The sequence below is a fragment of the Ascaphus truei genome, chromosome 21, assembly GCF_040206685.1.
Source record: "Ascaphus truei isolate aAscTru1 chromosome 21, aAscTru1.hap1, whole genome shotgun sequence".
In the NCBI taxonomy this organism is placed as follows: domain Eukaryota; kingdom Metazoa; phylum Chordata; class Amphibia; order Anura; family Ascaphidae; genus Ascaphus; species Ascaphus truei.
Genome location: NC_134503.1, coordinates 22,045,884 through 22,061,781, shown reverse-complemented (window position 1 = coordinate 22,061,781; position 15,898 = coordinate 22,045,884). Strand labels below are relative to the sequence as shown.

At 45.7% G+C, this 15,898-nt stretch overlaps 1 protein-coding gene across 4 annotated transcripts in view; it reads left to right on the top strand.

The window, feature by feature from the left end:
• The window catches only part of MORN5 (MORN repeat containing 5), a 29,301-nt gene extending 15,801 nt beyond the window's left edge, over positions 1 to 13,500 (top strand). For all 4 annotated transcript variants that reach the window (XM_075579343.1, XM_075579342.1, XM_075579344.1 and 1 more), the window contains 3 exons: positions 2,396 to 2,507; positions 4,230 to 4,361; positions 13,279 to 13,500. In XM_075579343.1, the coding sequence (XP_075435458.1) occupies positions 2,396 to 2,507; positions 4,230 to 4,361; positions 13,279 to 13,433 (399 nt within the window). In that variant the 3' untranslated portion in view covers positions 13,434 to 13,500. The remainder of the gene's footprint in view (positions 1 to 2,395; positions 2,508 to 4,229; positions 4,362 to 13,278) is intronic.
• Positions 13,501 to 15,898: the final 2,398 nt, after the last annotated feature.

The following is a 15,898-nucleotide window of genomic DNA, read 5'->3' as shown; positions in this document are numbered from 1 at the left end:
TATAGAGAGTTGTCTCAGTTTGACTCCTTTTTAGTGTCAATTCTAACTCTATACATTGTAGCAGTTTAGAGCCCAAGTTTCAGCAGACTCAAATAACACTGCGCAACAGTTACCAGTCTCAAATGACAACACACATAGGGTCTACAGATATACCCCCACTCTCTGGTATCGGCGGACCCAACAGTGGAGTGAGGAAAAAGCGCTTATGTAAATGGATGAAACAATGGACCTATATGTACTTATTATCGTCTAGTGACATTCAGACATATTTAGATATGAGCCGTGCTCCGTGGGGTAGAGATGTTGTTCCGATGACGTCAGACTCGACGTCCAATGACGCGTTTCGCGTGTCACCACGCTTCTTCTTCTCTACCCCACGGAGCAAAAGGAAAAATAAATATTATTAATAGGATGAGCGATCTTTAAAGTTTATTTTTGTATTATAATGTAACAAGCATTTTTTTTTAGTTTCTATAGCAACCATTTACAACGTCACATCCCCTTCCTCTTCTGAAACAGGCTCTGTCACACCCCTTTTTGAGCCCTGCCCTCTCTCTAGCAGTGCACCAATTGTATCTAGTGACTGCCTGGTCACATGATCTTCCCTACAGAACTTTGCATCTTTGGTCCTCTTCTGCTGCCCTGACAGCCATTTAGTGAACCCCCGAGCCGAATCTTCGCTGATCGATCAGCAACTTACTGTAGCTAATTACTTATCCTTGTGTGGATTGTATTGATGCACATATTAAAGGGAAGGAGGAGGGCGAACGGCAGCTTGCACTGCTGCTTTAAGGAAATCCATACAAACGTTGTATATGCCAGGGGAGTGCAATCTTCTTTTTTTTTTTTTTCCCTGCGCCCCCCTGCCTGCTCTTCCCTTCTCTTCGCGCGCGTCCCCCCCCCCCTCTTACCGTGGCGTCGACGTCACGGTGTAATGTGATGCCGCATTGCCATGGCGACGCGTCTTCAGGAGCAAGGTAAGTGCATTACGGAGGCCTTCGCCGCTTCCCCGGCACTTAATTTAAGTGCCTTTGGGAAGTGCGCGGGGCCTCTGTAAACCCTGCGCCCCCCAGTTTGCACACAGCTGGTTTATGCCATCCTCACACAGGCCCATAGTAAATACCCCCCACCTGGTCAGCGGTAGAACTATGAATCAGTCGCTCTTACCAATACTTTTGGCTCATTTGGACTTCTCCAATATTACCCTCTATTAGATACTGCTTAATGTGGCTCCGGTGTATTGTACATTGTATTGTACATTGTATTGTATGAGCACACTGACAAGGCAGAGACAGGCGAGCCAGGAATGGCACAGGATACACAGAGCGTTACATGTTTATTGGTGAGGTCAGACAGGGGAGACAGCTGGTGTCACCGCAGAGTGGAGCTTCATCAGGACCCTTTCCATGGAAATCCTTTCATGCAGGGCCCCTGATTCTGCATACATGTTGCTTAGGACCTCCCGGGTCACAGTTATGAATTGGTCCTGCCTGCGGCCATTTTAAAATCCCAGAAATGCTAGTTTGCTGGTGGCAAATATACTGCTTTTCAGGGCACCCCACAGTGCAAACCGTGTGAAAAGAAAATATCGACTGAGTGGAGGACATTGCTACTTTAAGAGGGAGATCATTGGGTTAGGTTCAATTTTAATTCATTTAATCCAGCGGTGCTCAAACTGGGGGGCGCATCCCACCGTGGGGGCGGGAGAATTTCTAGGGGGGGGCGAGCGGTTACAGAGGCCCTGTGCACTTCCCCACGGCATTTAAATTAAATGCTGGGGGAGGCGTGGGGCCTCTGTAACTCACTTATCTGCTCTCTGCGGGTCTTCTGCGACGCGTCGCCATGGCAACGTCATTTGACGCTGAGTCATTGGGAGAGGGGAGCGCAAACGCTATTTCTCCCGGGCAGGGGGCGCAGCTCAAGAAGTTTTCGCACCCCTGATTTAATATATTTACTATTGGTTTGCCTTATGCTTGTATTATTATGTTTGCATGGGGGTTGTTGTTGTTGTTTTTTAATTAGAAAAGATAAACCAATAAAACAGCAATACGGGAATGTTATGAGTCACCTCAAATGTGCTAAAGTCAAAGCATTAACTATGCCTAGGTGTAGCTTCTTTTTGTAACCCTCCACGTACAGTATCTCCCTCCCAAACCCGTGCAGCTGTATCTCTGCACATATTATTAGTGTTATCTCTCTGCACATTATAGCTGGGGCTTGAAGCCGCCTGTCAGTGACCTTCCGTAGTTATCCTGAGCGACCTAATCCTGAGCCGCACCTGCGGCTTTCTTATCGCTCTGAGTAACAGAGATCTTATTGTGTACAATTCTCTGTTGCGTATCCCGAGTGTATCGTCCTCTCTGCCTTACTTATTATACACATGCTTGTTTTGCAGGGCAAATACACTTTTGCAGATGGCTTAGAGTATAAGGAGAAGAAATGGCATTACTGTGATGGATACGACAGAAGATTTTATACTGAAATCTGTTGTGGAGTGAAACCTGCAGGTACATTTAAATGCAGTGTGTAATCCTGTTAAATATTTCCCATATATATGTATCATGTCATTGTGTCCGTTGCATGAGTATATATGAGAACAGGTTAACCTAGGGAGAAGGAGTGGCTCAGTGAGTAAAAAAAGCCCGCCCCTCCCCACTTCCACTTCCCTAGTTTGCAAGTGCCTCATTCTGCTGGATATAGACCCACTGTGGTCTTTCTCCCTCCTAATAGAGGTAAATGAGAATTTTAATCCTAATAGAGGTATATTAGTATTTTATCTGGTAGTGTTAGGACTTGCGAACAGGTGTCTGCCTTGTCGTTGCTTACAACGCTTTGGCCAAAGGGTTAAACTAAATGACCCTATTTCAAGAGAATATATAAGTATTTTACTGTGTATTTCTGTCATGTTGGATGTAGCATTGGGCTTCTCTGTCGTCTGATATATGAGAACACCATGCATTATTTCTGTAATCAGACCAACAATAAACGTCATGTCCATACATAAATACAGCTTACCTGCACTCGGGCTGTACATCTCTAACTCTGTTCTAGCCAAAATTCCCATTGAATAACACCTTCATATATAGAACAAGTATAATTGAGGCCTCTGACATTCTGTAGCACGAAAATGACATTTTCAAGACAAAAAAAATCTAACGTTTCAGCTTTTCTGAACTTGTGTACAATACCATCTTGGTAACAAACAGGAGAAAACCTCAGGGGTATGGTATTTCATTTCTTGTACTGAACGTACCCCTGTTTTGTGAGTGCCTGTGTGTTTGCATACTGCAGAGGGGCCCTGTAGGAGACCAGTGCAGAGGTACAACCAAGGAGACATAGATTTGGGGGACATAAACAGTGGCTTTTATTTAGCCCGTATCTTCGAAAAACAACACGGCTTTAAGGCAGCACACAAATACACAAAACAGCCTATCCCTGTGTAAGGGCGGACTCACTTCCCTGTCACTATCTGCAGGGCTGGGGGGATAGGCCTCTTGCCAACCTCTGACCCCAAAGTCCAAAGACGTACCTGTAACCAGGGGCCTCTTCATATTATTCTCCGGGTTGGTGTCCGTGGGGTTCACCCTCTGGCGGGTTCCAGTGACCCTGTGTCCTGGAATAAATGGTCTGGTTACTTGGGATCTCTCTCTGGCAGCACAGTCCTTCTGTGTTCACACAACCCTGTGCAGTTTATGCAGCACATCTTTAATCCTGCTTGATGAGCCAGGTGGAGACTGGTTAATTGACTCTATGCCATTAACCAGCTCCCTGCTGGACTCCTCATCTACAGGGCAGGCTTTTGGTGTGCTGCCTTTTTAAACCAGGCACTAAAAGCTTTGACGAGAAACTGCTCTGCACCAAGCATCACCCGCCACATTTCAGGCCAAAATCTCGGAAACAATAAAAGACGGAGATGTGCTCATTTTTATCATCATATTTTTTTGTACAGAAGATTGATGCTGAGAATTGTCACACTGACATTTTCTACCCATTCCTCTTCATGAAGTCCAAAATAGATTTTGATTTAAAAGTGCCATGTTAAGGGCTTGAAGATGAAGCGCTTGAAAATAGGTTTAACAATAAAAGTGGCTTTTGACCGCTGAGTAGCGTATGCCCGCTAAGATGCCGAAACATTACATTATACGCCTAATGGTGTAATCTTACTGGAAATAAACACCAGAAAAAGCAGAAATGAGGGAATTTCTTGTGTTTTCTGAATCTTTTCTCAGGTCGCTCCCAGATTACAAATTTGGATCCTCCCAGAAAGATCCCTGACGGCGGTTATGATTGCGGGGACGGATTCTATGACCCCATCAGTCGCGTTGTGAATGACTTTCAGCACAGATTCCTAAGAAATGCAGGTCAGTGACTGGGAGGATTAGAGCTGCAGACCAAGCAATATCCTACACGTGTGTGTTTAATAAATCAGTTCTGTACTATGAGAAAATACTTGTCGTCTTCGTCTTCTTTTTTTTTTTTTTTTCTTTTTTTTTTAACAAATCTGGATGACATTTTTAATGTATTATAATATAACAAGCATTTTTTGTTTCTATAGCAACCATTTACAAAGTCACATCCCCTTCCTCTTCTGAAACAGGCTCTGGCACACCCCTTTTTGAGCCCTTCTCTCTCTAGCAGTGCACCAATTGTAACTAGTGACTGCCTGGTCACATGATCTTCCCCACAGAACTTTGCATCTTTGGTCCTCTTCTGCAGCACTGACAGCCATTTAGTGAACCCCCGAGCCGAAACGTCACCGTTCGGACACAGGAGAACGGATCGATCGGCAACTTAGCTCATTACTTATCATTGTGTGGATTGTATTGATGCACATATTAAAGAGAAAAATAATTTTAAAAAAAATTAAAAAACGGCAGCTTGGACGCTGCTTTAATACCGTTAGCCGGAACAAGACGAATGTGTGCCATTCTAGGAGAATTTCCATGATGTTGGAGTATTGCAAGCATTGTGGTATTTGGTACAGTCCCAGCGAGGTCACTATAGTTTCTGTGTACCTCCTATAGATGGATCCATAGTGTAATTCCATCGTAAACTGCAGGGTTAGTAAATGTTTTATGGTTCTTTTTTTCTGCTTATCGTTTCATTTTAGGAACAAACGTTCTCCGTAGAGGTGGTTTGTAAACAAGGTTAGTTTCTCTGCACAGGCATGAGGATTGTTATACTGATATATCCTTCATCCCGCGACGGAATGACAGTCCTCATACAGACCCCAAATAGCAGTCGTGGCTCTGGGCAAGGGGCGCAAAAGACTTTCGCACGCGACTTAAGATTTATTTCAAGTTATTATTTTTAGCATGATTGCCAACTTTCCATTTATAAACGATGAAGGGTGTTAATATCAAGCTTTTTGTCTAGGATTGATGTGAACCTCGCCTAACCCTTCTCAGTAACACACAATTCATGTAATAAGCATTATATGCATTTCATACCCGCCTCCGAATGTGAAAGTAAAGGCAGTCTGGCCAGACTTTGCTTTTGTGACCGAGGGCTGCATCTTTCAGGGCGCCGGAGCCGGCTCTTACAACTCACGGGACTTCTTCTCTGCGCAGCGTCCAACTTTTATCTAAAAGGCAAACGTCACACGGTGAAATGAAATAATGTAGGCCAGACCATTGTAATGAAGTCATTGGTTGTTCATGAAACTGCGATAGTGCTAATCAGGGCAATGTTGCATGGACGCTCCCATTGAAGTCGTGATTGTGCCCCTGTTGGCACTACGGCAGTTGAATGAATAACCCCCATAATGAGCTTCCTGCAGGCCATTGAACATGTGCGTACGCTTGGCCTAAGCTGAGATACTTGCCTGCTGCATGTGAGAGCGGACATTGGACGGTGTTTAATTGCAGACCAGCTTGCTACAATTATTCAATTGAATGTCCTTTCTGCAGCAAACCTTATTAGCCTCACTAACACTTTTCATCTTAGCGGGAAACATTCTCTCATTGCACCACAGGCATCACTTTGCAGGGCTTTGAGGACTGATTCAAGAGTGTGTTATATATAACCTGTCACAGCTAAGACAAAGTCTCGGTGATAGGAAACAAACATTAACCCCACACAATCCTTACGTTCTGTTTCAGAGCGCAATATCTTTCTATTCGCTCCTGTTCGTGTACAACACAGACGGCCAACTCCAGTCCTCAAGGGCCACCTACAGGCCAGCTATTAGGGATATCCCTGCTTCAGCACAGCTGGCTCAGTCAAAGATTGAGCCACTGGTTGAGCCACGCTTGCTGAAGCAGGGATATCTGAGCACCTGTTGGTGGCCCTTGAGGACTGGAGTTGGCCGTCCCTGCCATAAAAGACATGGTTCCAAAGACCAGTCTGTTACATTCCATTCTGCCATTGTCTCGGGTAATGTATTGTCTCTCGCATTCCATTCTGCCATTGTCTCGGGCAGTGTACTGTCTCTCGCATTCCATTCTGCCATTGTCTCGGGCAGTGTATTGTCTGTCGCATTCCATTCTGCCATTGTCTCGGGCAATGTATTGTCTGTTAAACGATAATGCAAATTGCGTCAGTGAGAGGTGTTTTGAAGTAATCAAACGTATTACAAAGTGTTTACTTGGTGCCAATAATCTATAAAATAATGCACCGTATAATGCACCGTGTACATTCTTTGTTTCTCTTCATGTATTTTTCTCACTTTTTGGTGGGTTGCTATGTTTGACACAGGTGCAAGGAATCAGAATTGTAACAACTGGCACACACTTCAGGAGTTTAATACACACGCACACGCTTCAGGAGTTTAATACACATGCACACGCTTCAGGAGTTTAATACACATGCACACGCTTCAGGAGTTTAATACACACGCACACGCTTCAGGAGGTTAAAACACACGCACATGCTTCAGGAGGTTAATACACACGCACACGCTTCAGGAGGATAATACACACGCCTACACGCTTCAGGAGGATAATACACACACGCACATGCTTCAGGAGGATAATACACACGCACACGCTTCAGGAGGTTAATGCACACGCACACACGCATCAGGAGGATAATACACACGCCCACACGCTTCAGGGAGTTAATACCCACGCGCACATGCTTCAGGAGGTTAATACCCACGTGCACACGCTTCAGAAGGTTAAAGCACACGCCCACGCTTCAGGAGGTAAATATCACGCACATGCTTCAGGAGGTTAATACACACACACGCACACACTTCAGGAAGATAATGCACACGCACACGCTTCAGGAGGATAATGCGCACACGCTTTAGGAGGATAATACACAAGCACACACGCTTCAGGAGGTTAATGCACATGCCCACACACTTCAGGAGGGTAATACAAACACTTACACACTCCAGGAGGTTAACACCCATGCACACACGCTTCGGAGGTTAATACCCATGCGCGCACACTTCAGGAGGATAATACACACGCACACGCTTCAAGAGATCAATACACGCACACGCTTCAGGAGGATAATACACACGCACACGCTTCATAAAATGTAATACACGCACACGCTTCAGGAGGATAATACTGTACACACGCACACGCTTCAGGAGATTAATACACGCACACGCTTCAGGAGGATATTGTGCATATGCTTTAGGCGGATAATACGCACACACGCTTCTGGAGGTTAATGCACACGCTTCAGGAGGTTAAAACACATGCCCACACGCTTCAGAAGGTTAAACACATGCCCACACGCTTCAGGAGGTTAAAACACATGCCCACACGCTTCAGAAGGTTACAACACATGCCCACACGCTTCAGAAGGGTAATACGCGCACATGCTTCAGAGGTTAACACGCGCACACGCTTCAGGAGGTTAATACACACGCACACGCTTCAGGAGGCTAATACACGCACACGCTTCAGGAGGTTAATACATACGTAAGCACTTACCCTAAAATCCCCTACACCACTTAAATTAACCCCCTACCCTAACCAGCAAAGCTTACCACAGCAGCGGTTTGCAATGGGGGTTTCTGTAGCACATCGACTGCAGCAGAGGGTCTGTCTGCGGCCGAACGGCGGTACTCATAAAGTTGCGGCAAAACGGCAGCGACCAAATGTCTCTTTCCGCTTAGGCACATTTTTCTAGGAGACGAACATGAGGTCGGCAGGGATATCATACATAGTGCTCAGTAACCGTCCCCTCCACACCCTGCATGTGTTCAGCAGCTTCCCAGGGGGCGCCATGGACTCCCATATTCAGAGGAGAGAAAGGAGATGATGCAATAACTCGCAGTGTGTCTTTTTAAGGAACTCCTGGCGTATGGCATTTTAAAGACCAGCGAACATGTGCGGCCATATTTAGTCAGCGTTGCTGCTTTATAAGGTCCTGTTCCTGTGACGGCTCAGTAAATATGCCCGTTGCAACCCGCTCAGGTGTATGTGACTGGGAGGTGTTTCCAGGCAAGAAGCGTGTCGTATGGCACAGCACTTAGTAAACATGGTCCTCTGTCTGGTAAACGGCTTCTATTTCTACACGTTGCGTGCAGGGATAAAGTTCATTCTTTGGCCGTATACCAGAACATGTTTGAATACCCTGCCTATTGTAACAGTACCTTTATGTATAAATAGAATCAAATACTCAGCACAAATATGCATAGTCAATACAGGGATAAGATCCCCCCAGCTAACGTTACCGGGGTGAGAGCTTACAATCCATGTAATCATGGGAGGGAAAGTAGAAATCATTTCAGTGGCAACTTCCGACTGCGAAATGTTTGTAACGGGTGCTGCTTCCTGGTGTCTCTCCCGGGAGATTCGGGGCTGGTAGGAAGGTGTCTTGTTTTTTTTGGTGTGCTGAAAATGATAAGGAAAGAGAGAGATGTTCTGTTGCTAGTGCTGCCGTCAGGGTGCCTTGACACTTTCCTTACAACATTGCCTCTGTAGTTCTAGTTGGCTCTGATCCCAAAGCCTGGTATGTAGAAAATATAATATCAACTGAGATAAGCAGCATGCCTTCCTAAAACACAGGAACCTGTAATGATGAACAATGCAGAGGGAACACCCAGACCGTCCCATGTCCTCATATATGCTTTGAACTCCTTTTTTTTATAACTACATTTGTTTATATGATATCCTGGCCATGCCAACATCACAACGATGTGACCGTTCAATTGTCAACGGAGGACCCCCTGTTCTGATCAGTGACTATGCTTTCGAATCTCTGCACCAGGAGTTTTAAGCCGTGAATATCCATACAGTAGCCCTCCGTAGGGCATGAAGTGAACGGAAATATCCACGGCTCATGAAACATGAGATGAATCTGCCTGCCCCTAGAGAGAAATTTCAGGGCACAGGGCCAGAGAAGTAACGGAAGAGTCAAAATGAGGGAAGGGGCTGGGATGATAGGGAACCCATCCAGAACGCTCTGTAGGATGGGCAGGAAGGAGTAGGAAAGCACCAAGGCTGCGGGCCAGCCCATGTATGCATCTAAAGCAGATGGTAGGAAACATTCAGGAAGTCCTCTGTAACTAGGCCGGTCTAGGAGACGTTGTGCTGCTTTCTGGGAGTGGCATTTAAGGATGTCCAGTACAGCAGAGTTCACATGGGGCTTGTTTTCACAGAGCAGTCTAAATGGTCGTGGGTGCGAAAGGTCACTCTGAAGACAATTGTGCTTGAAACGAAAAAACAATAATCCTATTCCCTATTGTGACTGCATTTTACCTGAGGCCATCACAACAAATGTCTGCTCGGTTCCCTGAATATGGATTTGCTTTTGGTGGATTTTGTGTACACTGCCGCACCATATGTTGATCACCTCTTTTAAATGGTTAACCCAGGGGTTCTACACTGAGCCACTGATTGATCCACCGGTGCTGAAGCAGGGATATCGTGAAAACTCGACCTGCTGGGGGGTCTTGAGGACTGGAGTTGAGAACCCCTGGGTTAACCAATTCACCTGCATATGGAAACCTCTCTGCAGTCCTGGAATTCACTTGCGATTTGTATAATACAGCACTCTATCAAAGCACAGACCCAGTGACTGCGCAGAACAGCCTTAAATGTATTGCCCTCCAGATTACCAACTGGTCATCGAGGCCACTTCCAGCCAATTGCCAATCTTAATGCAAAGACTAGAGCCATTGTTTTGACATAACCTGATTACCACAAAATCATCTTTTTCCTGTTTGTTTTTCCTACACCCTTTCAATTAAGACTTAACCTAGATTGTTTCATTCAAAACACCCTACATTATTTTAATGAAAACTGGGATTTCATAAAAAAAATGACTTCAGTTTAACTAATCAAACATCAGTACTTTGGAAAAGTAGACATCAGTGCTTTCTATTGAACATTCTGATAAACCCTTTAATTGTTGCCAGATGCTTTCGGCTCCATTTAAGCAGCGAGTAATGAGAGGGTCAGAGCCATGGCCTATGGTTTCGGCACGCTGTAGCTGGGCGATTTTTTTTTAACTTTTGACTTCAGCTTCTGTAATTGCTGTGACACAACTTTTCAGAAATGTTTGTAGTGGTTAAAATGACTACAATAATACCACCATATCTTACATATCTGTGTCCCAATAATAAGTTGTTCAGTCAGGATAAAGGTTTTAGATCGTACCGCACTCTGTTTAAATAAATACACTGGGTATAGTTTTTTTTCCGTAAAGTCCAGGCAGTTGAAGAGTATCCGAGATCCCACTACTGCCACCTACTTATTCTTGGAGCTGGATATCTATGGTTGCCGCACTATTTTAATAAAGTCATACATAAGACATTTTAACATAATAAACTGTTTTATTTGCAGGTGGCAACCTGTAAATCAAACAGTTTATGTTAAAATGTCTTGTGTAAGACTTTATTAAAATAGTGCAGCAAACATAGATATCCAGCTCCAAGTATATGTTGTTGGCGACAAACTGCACATAAATGTGTATACTGTACAAATAAGTGCTATGCATTACAGAGAGACTACATGGAGATTACATGACGTGCAGTCCCAGGGTTAGCAGACAGGAAACCTGCAGCTATGGAACACTGACAACTTGAACTCAATCCTTAATATATAAAGAAACCAGCATGATTGTTTGATGAATGATAGCATCTGACTTCATGTGCGGTGTCGGGGGGAAAGCAGAATGGTGGGATTGCTGGGAGCTGTAATCCGTATTCAGCCTATGACGGAGATCCGTGCTACCAGACAACGAACGCGCAGTAGCTACAGTATAATGCAGCGCAATGGGAGACGAAAGAAAAGTAAGGCTACAAAATGACTGAGAAAACATCTCCAGGCTGGTAAACCAAGATGAGAAATGCAAAAGTATCTTAAATAATACAACGGGACAGATTGCACATTTATACTTACTGGTATGAATAACAGCATGGATATTTACTAATGCATTCAAAATGCTTCAAAACACATCACCAACAATTTCAAAGTTGGGGATAAGAAAACATTTGAGAATAATGTACAGAGTCTGCAACATATAATTTGATTATTTTGGGACGCTGCCAGGCGATATCAACGGTACCTGGCACGCGTGGTTATCCTTTCCGTTTGGCTGGGCACTGCCGCATAGAGAGGTGTGAGGAAGTATACCTGAAGCATTGCCTCTAGTTACATTTAGGGTTGCCAGGTGGCTTCTCCAAAAATACTGGACACAATGGTGAAAGGTGCGACGTGCTCGAGACACACACCTCTCCGTGCTGTTTCCTCCTCTCCTTGGGCCCTACCTCTAGGCTTGTGGCACCTCCCCCTGAGTGGATACATTACCTAGCAGCAGCAAATCAGGATGGAGGAGGCTGCCCAGCCCCCTAGTAACAGCCCTGCTCAGAGAAATCCGCGACCCCCCCCCCCGAAAGCCGGTCAGGTCACTATGTCCAGACAGCTAAGACCGGACACATACAGATGCAGTCTCTGGTTGAAATCCGCTCACCAGGGACGCTCCGCCGGCTGTCCGCGGGTGATTTTGTTCTCCCCTTCGGCGCGCATTCACCCGCTAATGCTTCAAAAAAGCCAGCTAATGCGTGCACGCGCCTATGTACGTGCAGCGTTTCCCGCGCGTGAGCCGCACGGAGGGTAAGGCTGGGGCCATGGTACCGCAGACCGTGCTTAAGGCAGCGTTTGCGTCCATGTGGCGTGCGGGCGGAAGCAGAACGGGGTGCGCGTTGCGCAATCAAATAGTTCAAACTGATTTTCTTGGCGCGACAGGCCGGTCACGTGAGCGGTTCACCCAATGAGGGCGAACCAGCTCCGTGACGCCCCTAGGAACGCCCCCCACGGCCCGGCCACCATGGCCAGGGAAAGCACCCGCTTACCTCACAGCCTCCGCGCGCGCGAAGGAGCCATGGCCCCAGCCTAAGACAGAACCGGAGAGGACATCTGTACATGTCCAGAGAGATAATACCGGACACATACAGATGCAGTATTACCTCTATTTTCTTTACCGGACAGAACATCCAAATACAGGACAGTCCGGTTCAATACTGAACACCTGGCAACCCTAGACCATGCATTAACATATTGAAAATTGCTGCAATTGGAAGAATTGTCATTATAATTGTACATTTTGCTAACACCAATCAATACTTCAAGGTTTAATTGCATCCTAAATGTGGATGACATTTGACATCCCAGCCTAACCCTGGTGTTGTGGGGTGCGAGATGCGGGCAGACTCAGGGGTGCAACGTGCAGGGCTGACAAGCAGCTGCAAAAATGAAGCATACACATTTGTGATTCAAATTGTTCACTACACAGCCAGGTATGGTGTGAAAAGGACGTTCAAGTGGCTGTTAATGCCAATTACCAACAATCAGGGCGGGGCTTGAAGTCTTGTTCAGTATAATAAACCCAGTTTGTCTTGTTTCCCGGGTCCCTGCTGAAGAGGTTGCAGCTGCACTGATTCAAATAGCCTTAGAACGACAGTAATTAGGAAGCAATCGTTCCCTTTAACTGAGAAACATTATATCCGAAAAGTAACTCTTGATGTCCCGACATCTTTCTGACACGTGTGGGTTTACTGCCTTCGTATAGTGTGCACGCCACATGATTTCTCATGTACCCTATAGATTTGTAGTTGTATTATTTATTAGCTATAGAGGAAATGTAGCAGTCATTTGAGATCATCCCTCAAAGTCTCCTGGCTGCATAAACTGGGGCAGATCTAGTCCAAAAATACTGCACCTTAGGAAATAAAACACTGATTTCAATGAGAATGGGGTTCCTTGTGCCCTGGTTGGGCAGCTAAGAGATCTTGATACATGACCCCTATAATGTCCGTGTTTATTGTATGTGTATGATGTGTTGTCATTTTTTTACTATTTACTGTTTTAGATGACGATGAACATGAGTGGATTGTTCGCACCTGTCGGAAAGGATGGGATGAGATCACAGGATACAAGCCGAAACACTCGGAACAACTCTCGGCGCTCCCGCACATTGCTGACATGCAGGGAGCTGAACCCCCACCTGCTGGTGTCTTTGTATGAGTCCCCACGTGTAACTGAACACGCCAGTACCATAATACTGAGCAATAAATTATTGCCTCTTCCAGTACATTTTGCTGATGTTTCTTTTTATAAAGCCCTTCCCTACTCCAAGGTGATCCTCTCCTTTCCTACCTCCCTCCCTTCCTCCTCATCTCCCCTCCCCTCTTATCCTCCCCTCTCCTTTCTATACCAATTCCTTTTCTTTGTCCCTCTTCTTTCCTTCTCCTCTCCGCTTCTTCCTTTCTTCTCCTCTCCTTTTTTTCTTTCCTTCCTCTCTCATCTTTCCTTTCTTCCCCTCTCCTCTTTCCTTTCTTCCCCTCTCCGCTTCTTCCTTTCTTCTCCTCTCCTTTTTTCTTTCCTTCCTCTCTCATCTTCTTTCCTTTCTTCCCCTCTCCTCTTATTTCCTTTCTTCACCTCTCACCTCTTCTTTCCTTTCTTCCCCTCTCACCTCTTCTTTCCTTTCTTCACCACCTCGTCTTTCCTTTCTTCCCCTCTCCTCTTCTGTCCTTTCTTCCCCTCTCCTCTTTCCTTTCTTCTCTTCCCCACCTCTTCTTTCCTTTCTTCCCCTCTCCTCTTTCCTTTCTTCTCTTCCCCACCTCTTCTTTCCTTTCTTCCTCTCCTCTTCTTTCCTTTCTTCCCCTCTCCTCTCCTTTCCTATCTTCCCCTCTCCTCTTCTTTAATTTCTTCCCCTCTCATTTCCTTTCTTCCCCTCTCCTCTTTCCTTTCTTCTCTTCCCCACCTCTTCTTTACTTTCTTCCTCTCCTCTTCTTTCCTATCTTCCCCTCTCCTTTCCTTTCTTCCCCTCTCTTCCTTCTTTTTCTTTCTTACTCACCTCTTCTTTCCTTTCTTCCTCTCCTTTCCGTTCTTCCCATCCCCTCTTCTTTCATTTCTTCCCCTCTCCTCTTCTTTCCTTTCTTCCCCTCTCATCTTCTTTCCTATCTTCCCCTCTTCTCTTCTTTCCTTTCTTCTCCTCTTCTTTCCTTTCTTCCCCTCTCCTCTTCTTTCCTTTCTTCCCCTCTCCTCTTCTTTCCTTTCTTCCCATCTCCTCTTCTTTCCTTTCTTCCCCTCTCCTCTTCTTTCCTTTCTTCCCCTCTCCTCTTCTTTCCTTTCTTCCCCTCTCCTCTTCTTTCCTTTCTTCCCCTCTCCTCTTCTTTCCTTTCTTCCCCTCTCCTCTTCTTTCCTTTCTTCCCCTCTCCTCTTCTTTCCTTTCTTCCCCTCTCCTCTTCTTTCCTTTCTTCCCCTCTCCTCTTCTTTCCTTTCTTCCCCTCTCCTCTTCTTTCCTTTCTTCCCCTCTCCTCTTCTTTCCTTTCTTCCCCTCTCCTCTTCTTTCTTTTCTTCCCCTCTCCTCTTCTTTCTTTTCTTCCCCTCTCCTCTTCTTTCCTTTCTTCCCCTCTCCTCTTCTTTCCTTTCTTCCCGTCTCCTCTTCTTTCCTTTCTTCCCCTCTCCTCTTCTTTCTTTTCTTCCCCCTCTCCTCTTCTTTCCTATCTTCCCCCACCTCTTCTTTCCTATCTTCCCCTCTCCTCTTCTTTCTTTTCTTCCCCTCTCCTCTTCTTTCCTTTCTTCCCGTCTCCTCTTCTTTCCTTTCTTCCTCTCTCCTCTTCTTTCCTATCTTCCCCTCGCCTCTTCTTTCCTTTCTTCCCCTCTCCTCTTCTTTCCTTTCTTCCCCTCTCCTCTTCTTTCCTTTCTTCCCCTCTCCTCTTCTTTCCTTTCTTCCCCTCTCCTCTTCTTTCCTTTCTTCCCCTCCCCTCTTCTTTCCTTTCTTCCCCTCCCCTCTTCTTTCCTTTCTTCCCCTCCCCTCTTCTTTCCTTTCTTCCCCTCTCTTCTTTCCTTTCTTCCCCTCTCCTCTTCTTTCCTTTCTTCCCCTCTCCTCTTCTTTCCTTTCTTCCCCTCTCCTCTTCTTTCCTTTCTTCCCCTCCCCTCTTCTTTCCTTTCTTCCCCTCCCCTCTTCTTTCCTTTCTTCCCCTCTTCTTTCCTTTCTTCCCCTCTTCTTTCCTTTCTTCCCCTCTCCTCTTCTTTCCTTTCTTCCCCTCTCCTCTTCTTTCCTTTCTTCCCCTCCCCTCTTCTTTCCTTTCTTCCCCTCCCCTCTTCTTTCCTTTCTTCCCCTCTTCTTTCCTTTCTTCCCCTCTTCTTTCCTTTCTTCCCCTCTTCTTTCCTTTCTTCCCCTCTCCTCTTCTTTCCTTTCTTCCCCTCTCCTCTTCTTTCCTTTCTTCCCCTCTCCTCTTCTTTCCTTTCTTCCCCTCTCCTCTTCTTTCCTTTCCTCCTCTCTCCTCTTCTTTCTTTTCTTCCCCTCTCCTCTTCTTTCCTATCTTCCCCCACCTCTTCTTTCCTATCTTCCCCTCTCCTCTTCTTTCCTTTCTTCCCCTCTCCTCTTCTTTCCTTTCCTCCTCTCACCTCTTCTTTCCTTTCTTCCCCTCTCACCTCTTCTTTCCTTTCTTCCCCTCTCACCTCTTCTTTCCTTTCTTCCC